At 38.3% G+C, this 25,618-nt stretch overlaps 1 protein-coding gene across 2 annotated transcripts in view; it reads right to left on the reverse strand.

The window, feature by feature from the left end:
- The window catches only part of STARD13 (StAR related lipid transfer domain containing 13), a 494,577-nt gene that overhangs the window by 288,012 nt on the left and 180,947 nt on the right, over positions 1–25,618 (reverse strand). For both annotated transcript variants that reach the window (XM_019736522.3, XM_074330029.2), the window contains exon 3: positions 4,796–4,829. In XM_019736522.3, coding sequence (XP_019592081.2) covers positions 4,796–4,829 — 34 coding nt within the window. The remainder of the gene's footprint in view (positions 1–4,795; positions 4,830–25,618) is intronic.

A 25,618-nucleotide genomic window follows, 5' to 3' on the forward strand; every position in this document is an offset into this window, starting at 1 on the left:
CCTGTCACTCCAGGCTCCTCTGTGTTACTTTCACTTTGGGGAAAAGAAACATCTTCTGGATCAGACAAGCATCCATTGGGTGAGTAAATTCCTTACAACACCTTTGCACCTAATTGTCTAAAAACCTGGTCCATTTGTGGGTTAGAGTCCCACCTCAGGGAGGTCTTGTTGGTTAAGAGTCTCAAACCTTGGGGCTAGGGTCATAGGTTAGAGTCCCACCCTAAGGGAGACAATAGAAAAGGTTACAGCCACTGAACTACTTAAAGGATTGGGTTAGAGTCCCAGGATTTTGGATGTCTTTGTCTGTCTGATTGTTTTACCTATTGAAAATTGGTGAATAGGGCTTAACTATTGGGTGACCACAGCAAAACTTTATTGAATCTGCTATGTGTCATTTTTGCTCCGGTCATTCTGAGAGAAACCTTTCAAAATGGGAACTGTTAATAGTATATCTGATTGCAGTCCTTTGGAATATATCTTCAAAATTCAAAATTGGTCAGTATTTAGCTCTGAGCGCATGAATAAGAGAAAATTGTTTTCTTTTGTAACACTGCCTGGCCCCAATATCGGTGGGAGTCAGGGGAGAAATGGCCCGAAAATGGGTCTTTAAACTGTAATACTATTTGACAATTAGAACTGTTTTGCAAAAGAGAGGAGAAATGGGATGAAATCCCATACATACAATCATTTATGTTTTTATATCAGAATAAAAATGCACAAAAGAGATGCAAAATTATAGTTCAGAAGGAAGACACACGCACACATAAAAAGCCCCATCTTGCCTGAGTCAGAGGAAAATGATCTCGATTTACTACACATCTGGCTCCTCCTTCAGTGCCTCCTGAGATTCTCCCACCATATGAAGTGGGAAATCCTGTGAGTAGTGCCAAGGCTTCCACCCCAAATTCTCTGAGGATCACAGGTCCAGCCCTGTACGCCTACTTGCCAGATCGCAGAAAGGAATGGCCTCCCTTCCCTGTACTCAGTTGGATATTCAATTGGACCAGGGGTTATTTTGCCTCCAGCAGGGCAATATTCATTGAGACAAGTCCTGGCAGGTCTAGATGACCAAGGTCAACCTAGGGGATTTGTATAAGTGCACTCCTTCTTTCCTACCTCTGATCTATGTAATTGGAAGAATAACATGCCATCCTATGGAGATGATCTTAAAGAGATGGAGAATCTCTTCATCTTCGGTTTTTGCTACTCATCATTGTGACTGGGCTGCCATACAGGCCCCCATGAATACTCTCCTCATTCTAGAGGAACACTGGATGGTATTAGAGAAGGTTCATCAAGAAGACAAAAGTCTCTATGAGTTACAGCCAAACAATCCAATCAGGGCACCAGTGGTGCAGGCCATTCCTGGAACAAAACGAGGAAGGCACGTCAGTGACTCAAGAGACCTTATAAACCATTACAAGGAATGTTTGATAGCAGGACGTGACAAAGGAATCCCAAAACCAAAGTGAGTAAGATCTAGGAAATGCAGCAAGGGCCCAGGGAGAACCAATCCACCTTCTTTGAAAGGGTGTTTGAGGCTTACCAACAGCATATTGATATTGATCCAGAACACTCAGATAACATGAGATTGGTCAACATGACCCTTATCAGACAGAGCACCCCAGATATAAGAAAAATCTACAAAAACTGGAAAGGGGGTTGGAGCTGCCAATGTCTCAGTTGGTTGAAATTTCTTTAAAGTGTTTAATAGCTGAGATAAAATTCAGGAAAGGCAGAAGCAACACAACATGTGAAGACAAGCTGCTCTGCTTGCAGCAGCCCTCAGCCAAGACCCAATGAGATGCCCACAGGAAAGAACAGATGCCTATGGGTAAGTCCCCCGACACCCCTACGACCCGGCCGAAAAGGCCATCCATCTGTTAGACCACAACAAGGTGCCTTTTGTGGACAAGAAGGACACTGGAAAAGGAATTGTCCCAACCTTCCTTGGCAAGAAGGAACAGGGACTGGCTCCAAAAGCTCCTGCCAGATGCCACAACTCACTGATAGCAACTAGGAATGATGGGGCTCAGGGACTACTTTGGAGCCATTAACTAAATTATAGACATCCGGTGGTGCTAAATCCTTATATTTTGCTTAAAGTTTTATCTGGGGACTTCTGCTGGATTAGAGTTCTGGACTTAAAAGATGCCTTGTACTGCATACCACTAAGTCCTGAGTCCCACAACTGTTTGCCTTTGAATGGGACATTCCAGAGACTAATATGAAACAGCAATAGTGCAGATGGTACCCCCCCAAGGCACAGCCAAGGAAGACTTAGAAGATGCTGGGGCCTTCAGCTTACAATGGAAATTACATGTTTCATAGAGGCTCAGTCTACAGGAAAGTTGAAATGTCAAGAAGCCAACTTAACTTGGGACAAGGTCTTATCATATGCCTTCCTTAGGGTAAGAATAGCCCTTAGTGGCAACTGTAATTGAGCCCTTTCAAAACGCATATGGGAGACCCTTCCTTAAGACTAAATACTATTGTAGTCTTGAAAATGATTATACTGTAAAATAATTAGATGCTATAAAATTTGTACAGTCTCTAGGTGCTACTTTATCTTCTATGCATAAATGTGCTTCTAGCTGCTTCATGCTTCCTACAGACATTCCCCTACATTGTGAGAGCCCAGGAGACTGGGTCCTCCTCAAGACTTAGAAAAATCAACCCCTGAGGGTCAGCTGCCACCAAAGTGAAATGGATCCTATGAAGTCCTTTCAGAGGACTGAGACCCCACCTGGCTAGGAAGAGAAGATGCCGACATCTCAAAGTAGACTGCTTCCACCCAAGACTCCAGACCAGGACTATATAAACCTAAACTATCTCTCTTAACTTGCTCTTGTTTTGGTCTAAACAGTGTGTTTTACTTTCTTGGTTGTGATATTTGCTTGTATAATCTTAGTATTCTACTTATGTTTTTCTTTTTCACTCTTCCTGACTTACTATGTCTCCTTATCTGTAGGAAGTAGCTAGAGTTGTTGTCTCCTATATTCCCCAAGATTGAGGAATGAACAAAAAAGGGGGATTTGTCACCACATACCCAGCTCAGTGTGGTCCTCTCCTGTTTATAGCAAGACCAGAACCAGCTTAAACTTTGGATACACCTTATGAACCTTTAGCTGCTCCCCACCATGGAGCCGAAGGACCGAGATATGACCAGAACCTGAAGGCCGGAACCTTCTCAGAAGCGAAGGGTCTATTGTCTGGGAAGATCTGGTGTTGAAACCCCGTAAATCCTGGACGGAGGAGAGACACGTGAACCTTGCCTCTTGTCTCCTTGTTGGTAAGCCTCGTAATAAAAGCTTTTTTCTTCTCTCCAAAGTGGTGCCATAGTATTGGCTGTTATGTGCATCGGGCAGCCCTTCCTGGCTCGGGAACGTATTTTGAAAGTCTTATGTATGGTAAGGGGGGAGGGGGGTGGGAGATGAGGGTAAGGGGGATCAAATATATGGTGATGGAAGGAGAACTGACTCTGGGTGGTGAACACACAATGGGATTTATAGATGATGTAATACAGAATTGTACACCTGAAATCTATGTAATTTTACTAACAATTGTCACCCCAATAAATTTTAAAAATAAATTAAGAAAAAAAAAAGTCAGCAGGACAAAACCATGCATATTTGATGTTACAAGCATTTCACAGAACAGCGGGAGCAAATTCTGTTTGGTGGTTTTAGTGGTAGAGTTAGTGGGCCCAGCACACATACTAAAGTCATTTTCCTAACAAAGTTCCAGCCAGTCACTTTGCCTGGAGGTCCAGGGTAAACGTCTCTTTGCAAATCTCCCAAAGAGATGGAAGAACAGAGATTCAATGCTGATACTAATTTGAACTGAAGCTGAGATCTTGAGTTTTTGAATAATGAACTAACATTGGTTCTCCAGCAGTTTAAAAGAAAAGAGGTATTCGTAATGGAAATCATTCGTAATGGAAATCATTCGTAATGGAAATCATTTTTGTTACCAATATAGATAAGGGCAGCATTAGAGTATTATTTTTTAGAGGCATTATTTGATAAGATCATTTCAAAAACAGACTTTAAAGATATAAACTGGGGTGGGGGAGCTTTAATTTTGCATTGAACGATCCCAGAAATGTATACTTCAAGATATGAAGAATATGCACAGTGGAATCATGAAAAGCTTTTGAAGTAATTTCCTTCTATGTAAAAGCATTCAAATGGCCATATGAAGTAAGGAAATGTGAACATTCAGAATGATGTATCCACAATGACCGTTCCAATAAAACAACAGCCGCCAAACAGTTGATAAGAAGTGGTGGTTCAGGGAGTTGTTAGCTGTTATTTTATGTAGTCATTGAAATAACAAATTCAATAAATTAAGATGTAAACATTTTGATTTACACCGAACATTTCTAAATATAGAGGCTATACAAATGAAAAATTGCTTCCCTTCATTCTGTCAAGAGGACTCATCTTCTAAGCAGTTGTTTTGGTATAGGTGTAATCTTTTATTTAGTTCCTACTCAATGTATAGTATATATTTCAAAATAAAGACTGGTCATGCAAAGGAATTTCTTTCTGCGTGAAACCAAATGTTCAAAATGGGTAGTAAGCCCACAATATGGCTACATGAGGACTAGCAAAACCCTAAGTGAACTGATGATCCAATCTTCAAGCTGTGAGACATAGTCTGATTCAACATCATACTGAGACTACTGATGATTCAGCAAGACTCCTGGCATACTTACATTTATAGTGACCAGTTAAGATTCTTCAAACTTTTATAAACAAACAGTAAAATATACTTCATCAAGGAGACTTACCTGGTCTTGCGTTGCTTTGCTTGTCAGAGGGTACCTTTGAAGAGAAATTACAATTCTCTTAATATCTCAAAATTACACTGCTTTCATCAAGAATGACATCATCAACTTTGAAAAAAGTTATATTATAAAATATTACTAAAGTTCAAAGTTGTTGGCGATATTTGAAAATGAACCCCTAATGCTTGCAACCATTTCAATAGTACATGAAGTTTAGAAGCAGAAGTGTAGAAACACTCATTTCCCAGCAAAATTGATGAGGCAAAGAATAAACATATAACATGTTAGTTCTAAAATGTGCATAAAGGTGATAGTGAATACATTTTTTCTTATGGATATGCAGCAATATTTTAACGTAACAATTTTCATTGAAAATCACTAGATGGCAGGTACTGGGGGAAGGAGGAAATGGGAGTTACTGTTTTCCAGGTCCAGAGTTTCAGTTTTGCACAATGAAAAGAATTCTGGAGATTGAGGTAGTGATGGTTGTGAGACAGTGAAATGTACTCAATCCACTTACCTGTCCACTTAAAATGGCTAAGATAATAAATTTTATGGTCTGTATATTTTTTCACAACTAAAAGGAAACACACACAAAATCCCCAAATGCACATATTCTGTCGCAACTCTATATAGTATTTAACTTCCTACTACCTCACTTCAAATCCCCGTGTTTGGAAATCCAAATAACCGGGAGGAAACTTTTAGACCCCAGAAATATACCATATTAATAGAGTATTTCTAAGATCTGAAATGTGACTTACAGGCAGATGATAAAGCAGGTGTTACTGACTTGGAGGTAATTATTTATATTCCATTGAAGTCACCATGGGATTAGTCCCTGCTCCAGAAACATAAAGAGGGAAAGGTGCACTTTGAGGCAGAATGTGGGATAATGTCTTCACTGATGCCAGTATAGTTAGAGTAACTATCTCTAAACAACCAGTAGGCTATATCTCTGGATATTTTATTCAATAAATATTTGTCAAATGCTTAGTCAATATATAGAAATACACATTTCTAGCACAATGCTGGGTGCTTACCCCTTTCTCTCTGTTGTATACATGGCTGTGGGCAGGTAAATCATCCAAAGTGGAGATTTAAGAACTCTAGAACTGTTGGAATTATCTCATGGATAAATCGTACTAAATTCCTTTGAAGTGTGTTTAAGAGTCACTTGCCTCATTTGGTGAGATCTCCCAGAATGTGTTAAATGCTTAATACCTCTAAAGCCATAGCAATTATAAATCCATGTTCACACAGACTGTCTAAAAATAACAGCATGTTAGGAATTTGTTTCACGATAGAGGCGGATTTAAATGCAATTGCTTTTTGGAACAAATTTGCCCAGATATGTATCCTTTGCCACAGAGACAAATATGCACATTACATGAACAGAACAACACTAGAAAATCATAAAACATCCGGATAACTTTCTACTGGGAGGCTAGGGCTCTGGGGCATGGGATGATCAATCAGGTCAACGAATACATTAACAACTATTGTTCCAGTGAAACCAGAAAGCTCTTTCAACACCTGTAGCTCCTGAAACACAAAGGGCCCATTTGTTTCTAACGCCCCATAGTAAACCTTTAAAACCAAAGCAGCAGATAAAAATCCCAAAGTAAATAAACTCTTAGGTAAACACGTAAGCCATTGTACTATTTGCTCTTTACTTTGTTCAGAATACACCTGCTGGTTTCAACTCAATAAATTATATTCAGTGGTGACCCTGATTTAAACATTACAGAACAATGTCAAAGTAGCAATGAGCAGATAAAGTTAATCATCAGGTTACTACTAGAAAGTTGGTTTCCTTGGACAAATATAGGGATGTGACTATTCTACCCTGGCTTTGGCCCAAATAATTTGAGGTTGACTTTGATGTAGGTGAATTTCTATCTCAAACATTGTCTAATCCGTCTCATGTTAGCTACCTAATAGATCATGTATAAACAATAAGTAAAAATGAAAGAGAAAAGGAAATATTTAAAATCATTATAACCTACAATTCCATGGTCTCTTCAAGGAGTCCTGCTAAGGAAAGAAGTTCAACCAAAGAATCAGTGCATGAAGAAATACAATGAAAATGTAAGGTTCCTTAAATAGCATGCTTAATTTCGTTGACTAAATTTGGATTCAAAATGTTCCAAGCATGGCCTTTCAGAGATGTTTCCAAACTTTTTATTTCTGCAAAAATACTATATAATGGTTCCCACCTAATTGTCAAAGCTATCTCTTCTCGAACTTGGGTTGTAACTCTTAGTTGGTAGGGGTTTGGGGAGAAACAGAAAGTAACAGATTTCTTTACAAATGACTATGCTGTGAAAGCCAAAGAAAAAGTTGCCAGAAAGGATAGAGAGAATACATAATATAATTTAAAATCTATTCTTCACTTTATCTTTCTTGATTTTCTTTTGATCTGAGATATAGAAAGTAATGCTTATTTTCAGTGTTATATAAAAATCTCATTAAATTTAAACATAGGAATCAAATGAAAATCTACTTTAGCAGAATTAAAAATATTTCAGTTCAGTCCATGATGCATAAATCTTTCTACTTCTAAATTTAAATTTTGGTATACATATATTAGTATTCACATATTTGAATAGAAGTAGTAATACATAATTTCAGACAAATCTAAATGCAAAAAAATAGTCTTTACTAGTGCAGTAAGTCTGAAATGATGTTATTTAATAAACCATGGCATTTTAATAAGCTTTCTTGACATCTGGTACTAATAAAAAGGATTTTATTTTTACAGTTAACATTTAAAGAAAAAACATGTCCGTCATTTTGCCATTTATCATAGACCACAGATGGCATAGGCCACATTTGGGTGGCTTCATTTCCTTCTTGATTAGTTTATATAAAGAGGCCACTTGTTTTCTCTCTTTCTGTGTATATTTTATATAAGATTTGGACCAAGTCCCAGAAATTAATAAATGAAGGAAGAAAGGAATGCATCAAATGAAAATGAAGTTTCTTAACAACAAAGCTAATTATAGAATTTTCCTGGATCCAGTCTAGTTAATAAAGTTCATTCTAAAACAATGATCCAACGGATTTTGCATCTGGATAAATATTTGAAGTAAGTTTTCCAGGACTGTGAAAAACCATAAGGACCTAAAAATTTCCATCTTTTGTACAACCACATTCTCTCTAGGCAAAATTGACCAATGCTTTGATTCAAAGCAGGTTTTGCCAGGAGCTGGTATGGAAGTAGTAGCTGACCGTGCTGCTGCTGAGGCAGCCAGACAGGCAAGGAGGCCTCTGGATGTTCTCCTCGTCTCTGGACCATGAACTTGAAATATGGGTCTTCTTGTCCTGCTTGCTCAGACTTCCTGTATTCCTCCCTTTAAATCCAGCACTGAGTGTTCTACTCCAACTTGCACATTGGGCGTGGGCTGCCCCTGACCGACTGACCCCAATGTATCAGCACCTGAGCCTTATCTCTGGAAAATATCATTACTTACCTGGAGGCATCAATGCCATAGTATGAAACATGTATCATACGAATTTTCATTAAGTTTTGTCAGAAAAATTGACAATTAATGACAACACTAATGCAAGCATTTCCTAGATAATAATAACAAAAATATTATGAGATGCTCCAAATGACAAACAAAAGCTCTAGAAGCAAAGCCAATGTATTAATCTTTGAGAAGTGGAAAACTGCAAATGCAAGTGAATTAGCTCAGAATTAAACATTTTTTTTCCTTAAAACTTGAGAATTCTTCCAGAGTCATAAAACATACTTTGTTTCATGAGCTAAACATGGATTTGCTAGCCAACTAACAATATCACAGGCCCAGTAAGAAATACTTTCAGCATCTTGGCCTGCTGTCTAGATTTGTAAGAGACCTCATCCACCCTGAGATCATTTTGTGAATAAGTAAAAGTCTCTGAGATTTGATAATCTAATCTATAAGGAGAGATTATGTGTGTGTGTGTGTGTATATATATATACACACACACACACACATATATATATATATATATATATATATATATATATATATATATGAAACATATATATATATATATATATATATATATATATATATATATATATATATATATGAAAGGATACAAATGCAGAATTTATTATAATACAGAATTAACTGATTTGGAAAATAAGTACATAAATTAACATTTAAGAATACCTTAAACTGAATACTGAAAACACTTTCAATATATTTGGGTGTGCTGTTGAAAATCCAGCTGCATTGGGATGAAATTGAGTTCTCTACTGTGAAGGAGTTCAAAATCCAGAGAAGAAAATAGCCCCCAAATGAAAAGGTTACAATCCTATGAAACAAGTACACAAACAGAGGTATATGCAAGGCATGATGGTCGTACAGAGAAAGAAGTGGTGGACCTCATGAAGAGACTCAGTGGAGGTTTATGTGGAGAGTAAAATTTAAGATGACACTTAAAGAATAAACTCATTGGAAAACCAAGAGGGGAACTCCAGGGAGAAGGATCAACATGTAGGAAGGAAAGGGGCAGAGGAGGGCATGAGTGTTTGGCGAAATGCTCGTATTCCAGTATTGTTGTAAGTCAGTTATGAGGAAGAGTGCACAGTGATGGGGTTAGAAAGATAGGAATGAGCTAGATAATAAAGTTCACACACTACGCTAAGGAATTGGGAATGACTTATAGGTGATGAGCACTGCAGAGATGTAGGGTTTATAACGGCAAATCTGGAAGCACCATGAGGAATGGACTGTGACAGGAGGAGATTCGATACAAGTTAGGGGATTACTGCAGTAGACTAAGACCAGGTGAAACATAAGGACCTGGACTAGACTATGTGTGAGAAAGTGGTAGTTATGAGTCATTTTCAGGAGGGGATTGGTTAAAAGCAGGAGGACAGAGGGAGGGAGGGAGGGAGACAGAGGTGTCCTGGATGGTTTTCAGGTTTGGGCTTGGGCAGCCTGGTCCATGGAGGTGTCACGCCGATGAAGATAAGTAATAGGGGAGGTGGTATGGGGTTTTGACTCTAAGGTGAGGAATTCTACTTTTTGACACATTGAGTTTGAAGCGACAGTGGGACACCCAGTTGGGAATGTATAAAGGAGCTGGAGTTCAGGAAAGTTGCCTGAACTGAATGCATACGCAATATTCGGTGATCATTCTGGCCCTGAAAGAGGATGAGCTTGTTGGGGGAAACAGTGTGATTATACCGAGAATAAGAGAGGCAAAGGAAAATTCTGGAGGCACAGTAGTATCTTTGAGGCTGGAGGAAATGACTGAGAAAAAAAAAAAAAGCAGCCAGAGAAGAGTAATATAGTGTATGATCAAAACCAAACAAACAAACAAAAAAATGGAGGAAGATTTTTGATTAACCCGGATGATTAGGTTAATAGAAAAGGACTAAAAATTGATAACTCTGAAGATACTAAAAATTAGTAATTATGAAGTAACCTTGGCTAAAGCCAGAGGATAGACATTTGAATAGGATAAGCTAAGGCATAAATGAGAAATAAAGTAAACTAATCTCAGGAAACTTGACCTAGAAAAGTTGAAAGATGCGAATGTGCCCGCCTTAGGAGACACTTTGATGGAGGGCTTTTGCGAATTAGAAGATATTTCAATACATTCAGGGTCTGAGGAAAGAAATTTAGTTACAGGGGAACATGGTCCCTGAATAGGCTGCAAGAATGAACCCAGGAGCTCAGAACCTGGTGGGGCAGAAGATAAGCAGGGTGTGGACACTGACAGATTGGCTGAGGTGGACCGCTGGTAGAGTTAAGACAGGCTGTGGTGACAGAAAGTTGGGGGCATACACATCTGAGGAACTCCAGGTTCATTGAGGGTATGGAGGCCAGGATGAGGAGGGCTGGCGCTAGAGAGCAGCCGAGGGGAAATCTTAACTATCGAGAAGCAACACAGTGTTTCCCTCTTCTGTATTCTGGTAGTACTCAGACTACAGTCTCGCACTCAAATATACTTACACTTGATGTTAGCATAAAACTATTCTCTAGTTATTTCACAAACACTGCTTCTTTCCTCAAGCAAATAGTGAGTTCTGGAAAATGAAGACCTGCTTCTCTCTAGTTTTTTAAGGCAGTATGAAATATTAGACAGAGTTGGGGTTCTGAGCTGGACACATTGGGTTTGAATCCAGCTCTTACTAGTTATGTGGGTTTAAGCAACTTTTCTCACTTGGCTGGGACTTAGTTTCCTTACATGTGCGATAGAGATACGTAGTAATATAGACCCCATAAGAATACAGAGATTGAACTAAAAAAGTGTGTACCATCTCTCACCCATAGCATGTAGGGCCAGATTGGGCATCTAATATGCTTAATCTATATGTTCTAAATGAATGAGTAACCTTGAACACTTATGTGTATCTACATGAAAATGTCTTTCTCTTCAACTGCTCTGTTCAGTTTCATCTTTACCTTTAAAAATATTGCCCACCATTAAAGAAGGTATGGAAAAGAAGTCACTCTATCACATCCCAATCTGTCTTTCAGTAATTATACCCCCACCTCACTTTCAGGTGTGCATAAGTAAGAAATCAAAATTGAGAGTTTGTTTTGGCTTTTACCACATGGCCGGCCTCCTTCTGCAACATCCCCCTGGGTTTCACTGCTTCATAGGCCTATTTGCCTTGGCTTTCAGGCTTGTTTTTATAAACCAACATTGCCAGCTTTTAAGATTATACAAGATTATCGTGGCGTATTTTATTTAATGCTTCATTTTCTTTATAAGAGTGGTTTTGGTTTAAAAAAAAGAAAATGCTTCATGAGCCTGATGACTTAGGCCCTGATTTGTTCGGCTGAATATAGGCCAATAGGGAAGAACTGGGTCACCAAATGCTGGATGCACAGCCCTGGAAAATGTCAGAAATTGGATGGTCTGCTCCTCTGTCTGGCCCCGGTTCAAGGAACTTCCTGAATGAATCCAAAGTGCTTTAAGAAATAAAAATGACTCTTAAGAACATGTTTTCTTCTGGGGATGGAAGAAACACTGGTGGTGTTGGCTTTTCTGGGGCATCATTTTCATGTGGAATTTGAAAGCCACAGAAAAATCAATAGTTCAACGAAATGCCAGTCAGAGAGGAAGTGTGAGAGATAGTAAGTATCACTACTTTTATCTGTGGTAATGGAGATCTGGAACTTTACAACTATTATCTAACACAATATAATTTAAAGTCATCTTTAGACAAAAAGAAAATCCTTGTATAAACACGTCATGCTACCATTGAAAAAAGAAAAGAAATGCACTCCCCCAAAATGAAGAGTTAAAACAAATAAACATGTGGGAGGCAGGGTTTTGGGTTCTGCTGTTTGTTCCTCAACAGTAGGAAAAAAATGGCCTGCTTCTTGCTTCTCTGTTCCTGCCAATCTCTGCATAAAGGTGTTGATGAGTAGTTAAAAGGATAAAAGGAATGTAGCAGGAAGAAGAAATGAAAAAAGCAAGGCTGATGAGTTTATGGTGTGAAATCCACAAGCTAGATGGTCCTTGAACAGCTGAAAGAGATTTTTTTCCCCTGCATTTACTTAATCCTCCTTTCCTAATGCAAAGGGCTTCCTACTTGTAGTGGCTTTAAAAATGCATTGTTCAGACCTTCTGTTGAGAAAACTGTTGGCCCTCTGTATCTACTGTCCCCTTCGTACTTAGGCCATCCCTTCCGTAAGCTCCCACCCAGTGAATGAGCTTGGTTGAGGTACTGGTACAGGCTCATTCCAGCCAAAGGCAGGGCACCCCCTACCTTGGGCTTTGCTACAGAGCACTCCAGCGGTCTGGCCAAACCTTCCTTGGAACTGCTCTGTGCTCTGCAAGTCCTCATTCACCCTCTTCTCCCACACGTATCTGACCGACCCACTAAAAAAGTAGGAGGCTCCTCCCACCTTTCCCTGCTCCCTTTCTCAGTAAATCTTTTGCAGGTCTAATCCTATGTTGGTACCTGCCTCTCGGTAGATATAAACTAACCCATTCATCTACTATCTTATTTTGTTTTACGATCATAGACAGAAAAGCTGAGGTAAAGAAAGATTTAATAAACGTCCAAAGGGGGTTCTATAACTTTATGACCTGTCTCAGCTCCATTTCAGGGCCTGAGGCTGCTGATTTCCTTCCCCACAATCTCTGAGTTAACAAATGTTTATCGAATACCTCCTATAGGCCTAGCTTTGGACCTTATCCTAAGAATAAAGAACTATTGAGAGGCAGGCTCAGATGTGTGGTATAACAAGATCATTCTGCTGCCAAGTGGAGACTGAATTAAAGGGGAGCAAGGCCAGATGAGCGGAAGCGAGTTTGGAGGATGGTACAGTCACTAAAGAGATGACAGTAGCATGTGTGAGAATAGGCCCAGTGTACATAGAAGAGGCGGGGAAACACTTAATAGGGAAAATTGAGAGGATTAGTGATTCAGCAGACATTTACTCTGGAGCAAGCCCTGGGCTATGCCCTGGGAAGACAGAGAACAAAGGACACATCCCCAATTGTCCAGAAGTATTTGGTTGACTTACACTAAAAATTGTGTGTGTGAAGGAACTCTGACTCTACTCCAGTCATTTAAAGCCCAGGGTCATAATGGAAAACAGGAGGGAAAAAAAAATGTCCATCACCAATAAAACAAGAAAATGATTATAAGCCTAAACCACAGCCTCTGACACACAGGTCAATTACAGTGGAAAGCTCTGCCAGAACAAGGGTGCTGAGAGAATCCCCAAACCTCAGACTCTGAACACAATGCAGACTTCTCTGCAAATAAGTAGTGAAAGGTCTAGTCAGGGATCCTTTGATTACAACAGCCAGGACTAAGAGAGTTCACGACAAGCAGGAGTGCCCTTGTGGAAGTGCCCTGTCACGTCAGGAAGGCAGGAGAGTAAGCCCACAAAGACAGGCTGATCTGCCGTATGACTTTCTACACCCAGAAGTGAGCCAGGTTGAAGGACAAAGGGAATAACCAATGATCAGATCTTAACACAAAGGCTTCTGATTTACTGGTCTTCACTGTGAATCAAACTGCCCTGTAGGACACGGGTTGCAACTACAGCCTGCTGGTCAAATCCAGCCATTGCATGTTTTTGTTCTATTATACTATGAGTGGATAATGGCTTTTACATATTTAAATAGTAAAATAAAATAAAAAATCAAATGAAAATGATTTTGTGACACAAGAAAATTACATGAACTTCAAATGTCAGCATCCATAAATACAGTCTTATTGTAACATAGCCATGTTCATTTGTTTACATATTGTCTATAGCTGCTTTCAGACTGTATATTAGTCTACTAGGGCTCCCATCACAAAATACCAGACTGAGTGGCTTAAACACCAAAACTTTGTTTTCTCATAGTTCTGGAAGCTGAACATCCAAGATCAAGGTGCTGGCGGAGCTGGCTTCTCCTAGAAGGCCTCTCTCCTTGCTTTAGAGACCACTTTCTCACTTTGTCCTCACAGGGTCTTTTTTCTGTGCATGCATATCTCTGGTGTCTCGTCTTCATCTTATAAGGACACCAGTCTTACTGAATTAGGGCCCCACCCTTATGACCTCACTGAACTTTAATTACCTTCTTAAAGTCCCTAACTCTAAATACAGTTGCATTGGGTATTAGGGCTTCCACATATGAATTTTGAGGGGACACAATTCAGTCCATAATGGGCTATAGCTGCAGAATTGAGTAGTTGAAACAGAGACTATATGACTCACAAAGCCTCAAATAGTCACTATCTGGCCCTTCGCAGAAGAAGTTTACCAAGAATGTTCAAACGTGAGACCTGCTCTAAGGGCCAAGGAAATAACAGATTTGGTGATAGAATACTTATTACAAGACAACAGAGTACACAGTTCATCCTCCACCCCAGCCCTAGGCTCATATCATTCCTTTGCAAACAGTAGGTAGTATGTATTCAAGTATGAGTAACAATGACAAAGGAATCACTGAGGGACATTAAAAAGAAATTTGGAAAAAAACCGTGTGGCGGGAGTGGAGGTAGGTGAGTGAGAACACGAGCAAACATGCATCACAAAAGAAATTACTCAAAGAAATAAAAATTCACAAAAATAGTTTTCCATAGTTCAAAGAAATTATATAAACCTCATGATTTCTCTTTAAAAGATGATAAGCTAAAAAAAAAAAAAGAAACGCAAAAAAACAAGATCTAAGTTTGAAATAGAAAAGAATCATAAGAATGTTGCAGATATGACAATTACACTTGCAGCCATAAAACAAAAGGATAAGTTAGACAGAAAACACTGCCCAGACTTAAACAGGCTGAAAGAATCACATGAGGTAGCAAATGATTGTGGCAAAGAGGACAGGTATGGAAGAAAAAGAAAAGTCTAACATACATGAAATTGGTGTTCCTGGAGAATAGAATAACAAGGACACAAAGAGTATTCAAATAGTAGTGGAAAACTTTTCTGAAATTAAGAAAAATAAAGTTCCCCGATGAAACAAACTGCTCCAGAAAATCTACAATGTCAAGTTCTAGTGAAGAAATTGATACCTCCCTCTAAAGAATGAATCATAGTCATCTGGACAAAAACCCTCAATGCCAAAAAGACTAAACATTTGTTTACAAAGGTCTTATGAAAATAAAATGTGACCCCAAAAACTGTATGCTTAATCAAGTTGTTGTGTAAATATAAAAACAATAGATAGTTTTAGGCTTACAAGAATTCAAGGAACAGCCAAAGTACCTCTTAAAAAAATACAATTTGATAACAAAGACTACCAAGAGGAAGATAAAAATGAAAAATTAACTCAGAGATGGAGGAAACATGATACAAGGACAGGTAGCATCAACTCCGTTTAAATACAGAATCAAGGCATTTGCATAGTCATACATACTTTTAGTTCTGGAATTACAATTTACACTGTAAGGTTTTTATTCTAGCAATGCTAAAATAATAATATATGAGTAAAAACAAAATTCAAAATTGTGGGGAAAACGATATTAGGAGGAGGTACACATGTGCTGATTTCCTTATATTTTATAACAGGAATTAACAGATATTACTTAAAGTTGAGATATGTAGTTTACAAAATCATAACAGACCCAATCACTTAATGTTTTTCATATTTTCTGCTAACCTTAAGGAATCTTGTATGGCCTTAAGCATGAGAAATCATGTGTACAGAAACTTAAGTTCAGCAATTCCTTTAGTCTCGCTAGATTCTTTTACTTATTTTCAAATAAAGTTAAAATATAATAAATTATTATGATGGTAACGTGTAGATGTGATAAGGCAGCTGCTAACACACACAAAACTTTCCTGTGAATTAGAAAAAAAGCAGCACATCTTGGGGGGAAATTATCTACATATTTTACCATTTTAAATGCTTTAATTCCTTTGTGTGGATCCATATTTCCATCTGATACCACTTTCCTGTAGCTTGAAGGACTTTCTATAACATTTCTTGGAGTGCAGGTCTGCTGGTGATGAATGCTTTGATTTTTATACATACGAGAGTCATTATTTGACCTTTATTTGAAAGATATTTTTTCTAGGTATAGAATTCTAGTTTGACAGTTTTTCTTTCAGTGGTTAAATTTATTGATCAGTTGGTTTGCATTCTTTCCAAACAGAACTCTGAGGTCATTCTTTGTTCCTCTCTATGGTAAAACCAATGACCTCTTTATCATTGGTTTAAAATAATTTCACTATGATGCACCTTAGTGTAATTTTCAAATTTCTTATGCTTGGAATTCATTGAAGATTCTGGATCTGTTGGTTTTAAGTTTTCATCAGATTTGGAAAAATCAAGCCATTATGTCTTCAAATACTTTTTTGTTTTCCTCTTTGTTCTTTCTTTTGGAGACTTCAATTACATGTATATTTGGTTGCTTGAAATTACTCCATACCTATCCAATTTTTTAAGTAGATTTTATTGTTTAGAGCAGTTTTAGGTTTATAGCAAAATTGAGCAGAAGGCACAGAGAATTCCTATATACCCCCTGTCTGCCCACACACAATTTCCCCCTCTATCAACATCCCCCACTAGAGTGGTATATTTATTATAATTGATGAACCTGCATTGACACATCATTATCACCCAAAGTCCATAGTTTAGAGTTCAATTCTGGTGTTGTACATTGTAGGGTTTAAACAAATGTGTGACATGTATCCATATTATAGTAGCATACATAGCAATTTCACTGCCCTAAAAATCCTCCGTGCTCTATTCATATCTCCTTCCCTCCTAATGCCTGGTAACCACTGTTCTTTCACTGCCTTCATGGTTTTGCCTTTTCCAGAATGTTATATAGTTTTAGTCAAACAGTATGTAGCATTCTCACACAGGCTTCTTTCACCTAGAAATATGCATTCAAGATTCACCCATGTCTTTTCATGGCTCAATAGCTCATTTCTTTTTTAGTGCTGAATAATATTCCTTTGTCTGGATATATCAGTTTTTTTTTATTTATTAGTCTATCTGTCCTTTCTACTGAAGAACACCTTAGTTGCTTCTAAGTTTTGGCAATTATAAATAAAGTTATTTTAAACATTCATGTGTAGGTTTTGTGTGACATAAGTGCTCAACTCCTTTGAATAAATACTAAGAAGCACGATTGCTGGATCATATGGTAAGAATATGTTTAGTATTGTACGAAACTTCCTGTCTTCCAAAGTGGCTGTACCATTTTGCATTTCCACCAACAATGAGTGAGCGTTTCTATTCTTCCATATCGTAACAAGCATTTGCTCTTGTCAGTGTTCCAGATTTCGGTCATTCTAATATGACATCTCATTGTTGTTTTAATTTGCATTTCTCTGATGACATATGATGTTAAACATTTTCATATGCTTATGTGCCATCTGTATATCTTCCTTGATGAAGAGTGCTTTTTCTTCCCCCCACTCTTTTTTCTCTGTTTTATTTTGGATAATTTTTATGTCTTCAATTTCACTCACTGATCTCTTCCTCTGTAGTATCTCAACTGCTGTTAGTCTCATACCGTGCTTTTTTTTTTTTTAACCACATTCATTTTCAGAAGTTCATTTTGGAAATTTTTTGTATCTTTTATGACTCTACTTAACATGTTCATCTTTCTTCTATCTTCTTGAACATATGCAATGTGGTTATAATAGATGTTTTAATGTCCTTGTCTAAGAATTCTATCATCTGTGACATTTCTGGGTCTGTTTCTATTTATTAATGTTTCTCCTCATTATGAGTCATATTTTCCTGCTTCTTCACATTCCTGGTAATTTTTAATTGGGTGCCAGTCTTTGTGAATTTTTCCCTGTTGTGTGTTAAATATTTTTGTATTCCTATAAATATATTTTAGCTTTGTTCTGGGATGCAGTTAGTTTAGTTGGAAATGATTTAATCCTTCCAAAGCTTGCTTTTAAGCTTTGTTATGTGAGGTCAGAGCAGCCTTTATTCTAGAGCTAATTTTTCCCTATTGCTTAAGCTTTGAGTACTGTACCCAATGTCCTCTGAATTACAGGGCCTTTTCACTATGGCCGAAGAAAGCACAAATTATTCTCAGCACTGGGTAAACTCTTGAATGATTACCTCTGATCCTTTCTGATAGTTCTTTCCCTGGCCTTGGGTAGTTTCTTCACTTGCATGTGCTGGTCAGTACTCAGCAGCAGATTTGGGAGTGGGGAAACCCTCTACAGCCCGACCTCAGAGCTCTCTCTCTATATGAAGTTCTCCCTCCAGTGCTCTGCATTGAATTCTAGCTGCCCAGGCCTGCCTGCTGTCCCAACAGTGTCTCCTCAAGTCAGAAGACCATCAGGCTCCGCCTGGGTTCTCCCTACCTGTATCGCAGCCTAGAAATTTTCCTCATGCAGTAAGCTAGGGCAATTGTAAGGCTCACCTTACTTACTTCCCCTTTTCCAGGATTCATGGTCCTGTGTACCCAATGTCCAATTTCTGAAAACCATTGTTTCATATAATTTATATGGAAATTTTTTTTTTTTTTTGGTTGTTTCAAGTGAGAGGATGTATTCAACTTCCATTATTCTATCTTAGCTGAAGAACAAGTCCCAAATATGTTTTATTTTTATTTTCATCCTTCCTTCTTTTCTCCTTCCCTCCATCCCTTTCTCCCTCCTTTCCATTCATCTGTCTATCTATCTATCTATCTATCTATCTATCGATCGATCGATCGATCGATCGATCGATCGATCTATCTATCTATCTACCTATCTATCTATCTACATATGTGTTTGTTGAGAGATTTATGGAATGAAGGTCAACAATATTAACGAAGATTGTTTCTGGGACATAAGATTGGGGTAATATTTTACTTCCTTCTTTGTGCTTTTCTATATTTGTTAATTTTTTAAATATTGATAATGTATCGCTTTTATTTTTAAAATTAACCCATGGCTCATTTTTTCATTAGAGCATTTCCTAGGCAAAATTTAAAAATAAAAGTCATTAACATTTTTATTTTTTATAGATTTCTAAAGCATTATGCAGAATCAATTTTAAAAAATGGTAAACAAAAAGCACAATATTTTTTTGCACTAAACTAAAATGGTCATTTCTATACTTTAAAACTATGCTGTGTTCCTTTAAATCCTGGCAATGTTGAGTCTGCCTAAAGACACAATGTGTGTGATAGCCCCACAATGGAATGCTATCAGCCACGAAAAGGAATGAATGATCATTACCTGCAGCAACATCAATGCATCGCAAAACAATTAGGCTGAGGGAAAGAAAGCGACAAAAAGGAGCATGTACTGTGTAATTATATATTTTTAAAATTCTAGAAAATGCAAACTAATCTGCGGTGACACAAAGCAGGTTGGTAGTTGCATGGGGAAGACAGTCTGAGGGTAAGATTATCACAGGGCTCATGGAAACCTTTGGTGTGATGGGTGGGGATGGTCGTTACCTTGGTTACAGCGATGGTGTCCTAATCGTATACATGTTAAAAACATATCAAATTGTACACTTTAAACACGTGCAGATTATTGCATGTTATTTATACCTCAGTAAAGCTGATTAAAAAACATTCATTTTAACATTGAAAGTATAAAGCCTGTGACATATCTCTTGTAAATTCATAGAGGAGAGAAAATGACAATATATTGAGCAGCTGCTCTGTACTGGACAGTGAGAAGTGCTTGAACCAGGGCTTGTCATCTAATCCACACAAACCGCAGGAGGCAGTCATTATTATTCCCACATTTTACAAATGAGGAAACCCAGGCTCAGCAAGATTAAGGGACCCACAAAGGTGACCCTGAAATTTGAACTGGATACGTGGGGTTTTATTTCAGATTTTTGCCTTTTGTACACGTAGTACAGGCCTCTCAGGGCATTTTTGCCTGTTAGGAATCCTAAGTATTATTTATACTTGCTAGTTTGTAACAATATCCTTATTTATTATGGGTTTTTACAAAGTGAGGTTACAGTTTAGGTTTATCGTCTTGGAATGATTTTTACAGACTGCTCAAGATTAAGATGAAATGTTTGAATTTGTAATACTGGAGTTTTCTGTTTCTGTTTGTCACAATGTACATGTTTATATAAATTCTAAAACCTAGAATAGGTACCCTTTCTAGAATGGCAAGTAGAATGAGAACAAAGTATATTATTTAGAGAGAGAGCATGTCCATCCTCTGTTAGCCCGGAATAGTTTGATTAGCAGCAATCTCCATGTAATTTGCTTTGCCATAAAACAGAACAGTACAATTTTCTCTCCAATTGTTTTCTTTGTATTGTGAACACAACCACCATAAGGAAGAAACAAACTCGACTGTTACTTCTCTCTACACTAATACTTCCCAGCCTACCTCCCACTCTTCTCTCACAAATCCTGCGCTCTGCCCAGCCTGCTCTCACCCACGTCCCTGTCCGTCTTTTCTGCCTTTCACCTCTGTACTTGAACTTCCGTTACTCTCTCTTTCATGAATGAAGTCCATCTTAACAACTTCAATATTCTTTAAAGATTTGTTTGCATCTTCCCTCAGCCCTGGTGTCTTTCTTGCTCATCCTGACCAAAAACGATTCGTCTTCCCAATTCCTGGAATATTTGTTGTCTGTACCATTCACTCAAACCTTAGAGAACACACACCGCCTTAGGAGTCTACACATTCCCTTTACACTTTGCTATTCTGAGTATTTGGAGGGCAGGGGTACTGTCAGATATACACACTGCCACGTCGCCCAAAGTGCCTAGCTTACCGGTAATAAGTGGCAATACATACTTGATGAATAAATGGATAAGTAAATTATTTTCAAGTCTCTATAAGTGCCAAGGAAAGTTAGAGAAAACAGGGACCAACTGTATAGAGCTCACTATGGTACATAGAGCTCTGGGCTGTGCTAATCCGGGCCTAGATGTGCAAAGCAAAACAAACGGAAATGTGTGCAAGCACATTTGATGTAGTCGGATCATCATGCGACTTGGTGGGAACTGGTGTTTTACCCCTTTCGGATGTGAAAACGTATGCATGGTGAAAAAGTATTAGAAGGTCAATGGTTCCTGAAATACATACCCATCAAATGATGTGATGTGTGGGATTTTCTTCAAAATAAGCTGGAAAGGGGTTGCATGACGATATTGATGAAACAGAACTAGTGTGTCGGTAATTACTGAAGCGGAGGGATGGATACATGGATTCTAGTCTGTATAGTTTTGTCTATACTTGAATATTTCAATAATAATTTTTAAAAAGATGTATGGGTATGGTTAAAGCAATGAGATGTGTTAAATGAAGCACAAAGTATTATCACTTATTCAACTATTCACGTGGACTATATATGTATATATGTATCCCTCCAAAACTTAGTTGATCAAAAATAACAAAAAGTCCACAGCGGGGAGAAATCTGTTTCCACGTTGCATGGCCCTTCAAGCCATAACTGCGATACTAGCGCCCTGCACGTGTCCTGTGCTAGTTTTGAATAACAATACTACATGTTTCTTTATTCATTTAAAATAACATGCTGAATGCCTGCTAGGTGTTAAGTAGCACAGTAGATGCTATGGTACCTGACTGCAAGAAGCTCCTAGTCCAGCTGGGAAGTCAGATTCCAGGCCGTCATTAAAACCTCAGGTCTTCCCCATCTCTGTAAAACCACAACTTCAAACCAAAAATTTGAGAATTATCCTTGATTTCTCTCTTACCCTCTTTCCTTATATTCAATATATTATCTAGTCCTGTCAACTCTACTTTTTCTAACATTGTGCTAAGTAGCTCACTTAATTCTCAGAATAATATTATAAGAAATGCATTATTAATATTCCTTTTTTTTTACAGAAAACACAACTGAGTTTATGTAGTTCAAGAAACCTGTGCAATGTCACAAGGAAGTTTCAGAACCAGGATTCAACCCAGGGTTGCCTGATTCCAATGACTGCGTCTTAACCGATAATATATGATCCTTCTCATCCAAAATAAATAAACCACTCATTTTAAGAATCAGGGTGCCATGGTTTCTGTACCTTTGGACCCTTTTGAGAGATGTTAGAGAGATTTTGGCTCACTGCATCGCTGAAAGTCTAGTTAACATGGAATCCCCCTTACCCTGAGTATTGGTAGGAAGAATTATAAAGCTGGAACAATTTAGATTTCGTTCAACAAATATTTAAGAAATGGAGTTTCCATAGAAACTAGGTACATGAGAGTGAGGTGAAGACATTGGCAAAGAGAGAATTAAAACAGATGGGATAGGGACATTTAATAAAGGTATTTGTTGTACACAATGATCTGTGAAACTGCAAAAGCAGGCATTGTTATCTCACTTCACAGAAGAGGGAATTGAGACATTTGGCTTAAGATTAGTACAATCATATTCAATGAGCTAATGACAAACCCAGAAGTAGAATCTGGTCACCTGACCATGCACAACACAAAGAATCGATTCCAAGCAAGGTGGGGATGAGGGGAGATGATGTTCATAAGACCGCAACTGTACGGTTTTTAAAAAGTCACTGCTAAGATGATCTTAAAATATTCATCAGATTTTTAGCCAAATGCTTCTGATTTTTCGTAGGAAAAGACAGTCTGAAATTGCCCTCCCCATACAGTCACACAGAGAGAGGCAGAGATCTGCGTGCAGACATGTGCTACAAAGACCTTCCTGCAGGTGCCGACATAGCAACCCGCCACGCAGGGCAGCAGCACCTGACTCCTGTGAATGCATCACAGCGAGCGCTGAATTGCAACATTTCATCCTTAGCTTCTAAGCACACAGATCAATTTAAATAAACTCCCAGGTCTGCTTTATTTGCTGGGTTCACAATGCAAGTTTTACTTCTAGAAAGGGAAGGAATACCTAATACTTCCTCAGAGGGTTCTTTCCATTCTAAAATAGAACATGTGCATGGCTGTGTTTCAGAAGTAATTGACTACCAGAGTGGATTCACCATTCAATCACCTTAGCTCCCCTGCTTTTTCTTTTCTTTTTTTTGGCTCCTTGGGAAAAAAAGTCACATGACCATCTGATTTTATGCCTATCTGCAATGCAGACAAACATATTTTCATCTTTTAAAGCCAAACAAAACGACCTTCCTGAGAAATGACCAAGGACCCTTTCAAAATGGACACAAATCTTTGTATCATTAATAAGCCAAGCAATGTTAGAGACACTTCTAACCAAAATTTACTATTTTCTACATAGCTGAAATCGGAAGTGAACTGTATAGAAAGAATATTCTTTCATTACAGAGGCTGTATATAAAGCCAATTATTCCGAGAAATATGTCTATGAATTCATTTCTAAAATAAAAGCATGGCAAATGAAATTCCATAGTATACTCACCTTTCATCGAATTATAAACAGATGGTACCTTTCTTTTCTATCTATAATCTCCTCAAGAGTGTGGATTTAGCCAGGTTTTTGTTGGTTTACTTTTCATAGTAATTCTTTTTTATTTAGAACTCTGCCGTCAGTTTATAATTTTTCCAAAATTCAACTATAAAAAAGAAAAACACATGCCGGAATTTCTCAACCGTAATACCACTGACATTTGGGGCTAGAAAATTCTTTGTCATAGTGGTGATGGTGAGGTGGGGAACTGTCCTGTGCATCGTGGGATGTTTAGCAGCATCCTGGGCCTCTGCCAACTATATGACAGTAGTAACTCACTCCCCCCAGTTGTGACTTGTAGCAACCCAAAATGTCTTCAGACATTGCAACTTATCCTTTAGTGGGGATGGAGGGCAAAAAGCAAAACTGCCCATTTGAGAACCACAGACATATTGATGCTGCTATATAACTCAGTGCAGTTCTGTTGCTCAAACTGGAAACTAAAGCATGCAATCACCCACGATGCAGCAAAAACGCCCCCAGGAAACACCCTCACCTAGTCAGCTTTCTAATCCATTTAGGATGGTGTAGAATCACATAATTGAAGATGGGACCTGGGGCTCTTTAAGTGAGGAGCAGGTGTAACACTGAAGAGCATATGTGTGGACAAATTATTATTCATCCTGTAGTTTCTCCATAGTCCTGGGCTCCAATTTAGTTGTGACCAAGTCCAAGAGGAATGTGAAATTGCTTAGATTTTAAAATAACTTTGGCTTTTTTCTGGCTCACATGTATCTGGAGAGACCAGTCTACCCCAAACACAGGCTGCTCGGGTCATCCCTGAAAGAGTCTGATATGGCCTCAGGGACTCTATCCTTGAGTGATTTCTCCATAAACAGGTATTAAAATGAAACTATGGGTTTTGAAAAAAATGAGGGCTAACATACTTAAGATTCAGAAGTGTCCTTGGACTTGCTGTTTGGCTTGTTGATTCATCACTTATCCAGTGTGTACCAGGCACAGTGCTAGACACAGGGGACACAACTGGGTAGGGTGACATCCTGCCTCAAGGAGGTAGCTCTGGGGTCCAGAAAATTTATCATAACTTCTGTAAAACATACCATTTATAATCATATAATTTATTAAGGCCCTACAATGGACTCACACGTAATACAAAGTCCAGAACAGGTAGTATCACCTACATTTTTAAAACAAGGAGCTAATACTGAGAGCTGTTAATTTGCTCCATTTTACACAGCTAAAAAGTGTCAGAGCTCACATTTGAAGCTAAAAAGTGTCAGAGCTCACATTTGAAGCTATATTTGCCTGACTGCAAAATACATATTTTGAGACATACTTGTAAGCCATAATGACAATACAATGTGCTAAGTACACCAATGAATATATGCATAAGTTTTAGCAATCATACAGAGGGAGAGGAGGCTAAATCTACCTTAAAGGGTAAGAGGAGGCTTTACAGAGAGTATTTACACCACATCATTAAGGATAAATAAGTTACCTTTTTTTTCCATTTCTCATTAATTCATTCAAATGGGCAACCATCAAGGATACGGGAAGCCAATCATGTATGAAGGCACGATGTTGAGAGTTAGAAGGCTTAGGCAGTGCTTCTCAAAGTGCAGTCCCTGGGCCAGGGGCACCACGTCACTGGGAGCTTGGCAGAAAAGGAAATTCTCAGGCCCCACTGCAGACAGGCTGTATCAAAAGGTCTGGGGATGGAGCTCAGGAATTTATTTTAATAAGCCCTTCAGGTGATTATGATGGATGCTAATGTTTTAGAAGCACTGGTCAATCCATTACATAATAATGTATTACATAAACGGCAAGTAAACTTGAAATTAATGGTATAAAGCAGAGCTTTCTAATAGGTGTGGCATGAATGGGTTACAGGTGTGCCAAGATCTTGATTCCTCTCGGCCCCAGTGACCACCTGATGAGTCTGGGGTAGCCGAAGCCCCAGTTCACTACTTCCAGCTATGCAAAGCCTCAATAATATGCCCCAAAATGCTGAAAGAATATCTATTTTCCTTAAGATCCACAATGTGAAAATGTTTGGGAAGCTCTGATATAGACAGTGTGTGCCATCAAATTTCAAAAGAGATAGAAAAC

The sequence above is a fragment of the Rhinolophus sinicus genome, chromosome 16, assembly GCF_057876585.1.
Source record: "Rhinolophus sinicus isolate RSI-liver-muscle chromosome 16, RSI-T2T, whole genome shotgun sequence".
Lineage (NCBI taxonomy): Eukaryota > Metazoa > Chordata > Mammalia > Chiroptera > Rhinolophidae > Rhinolophus > Rhinolophus sinicus.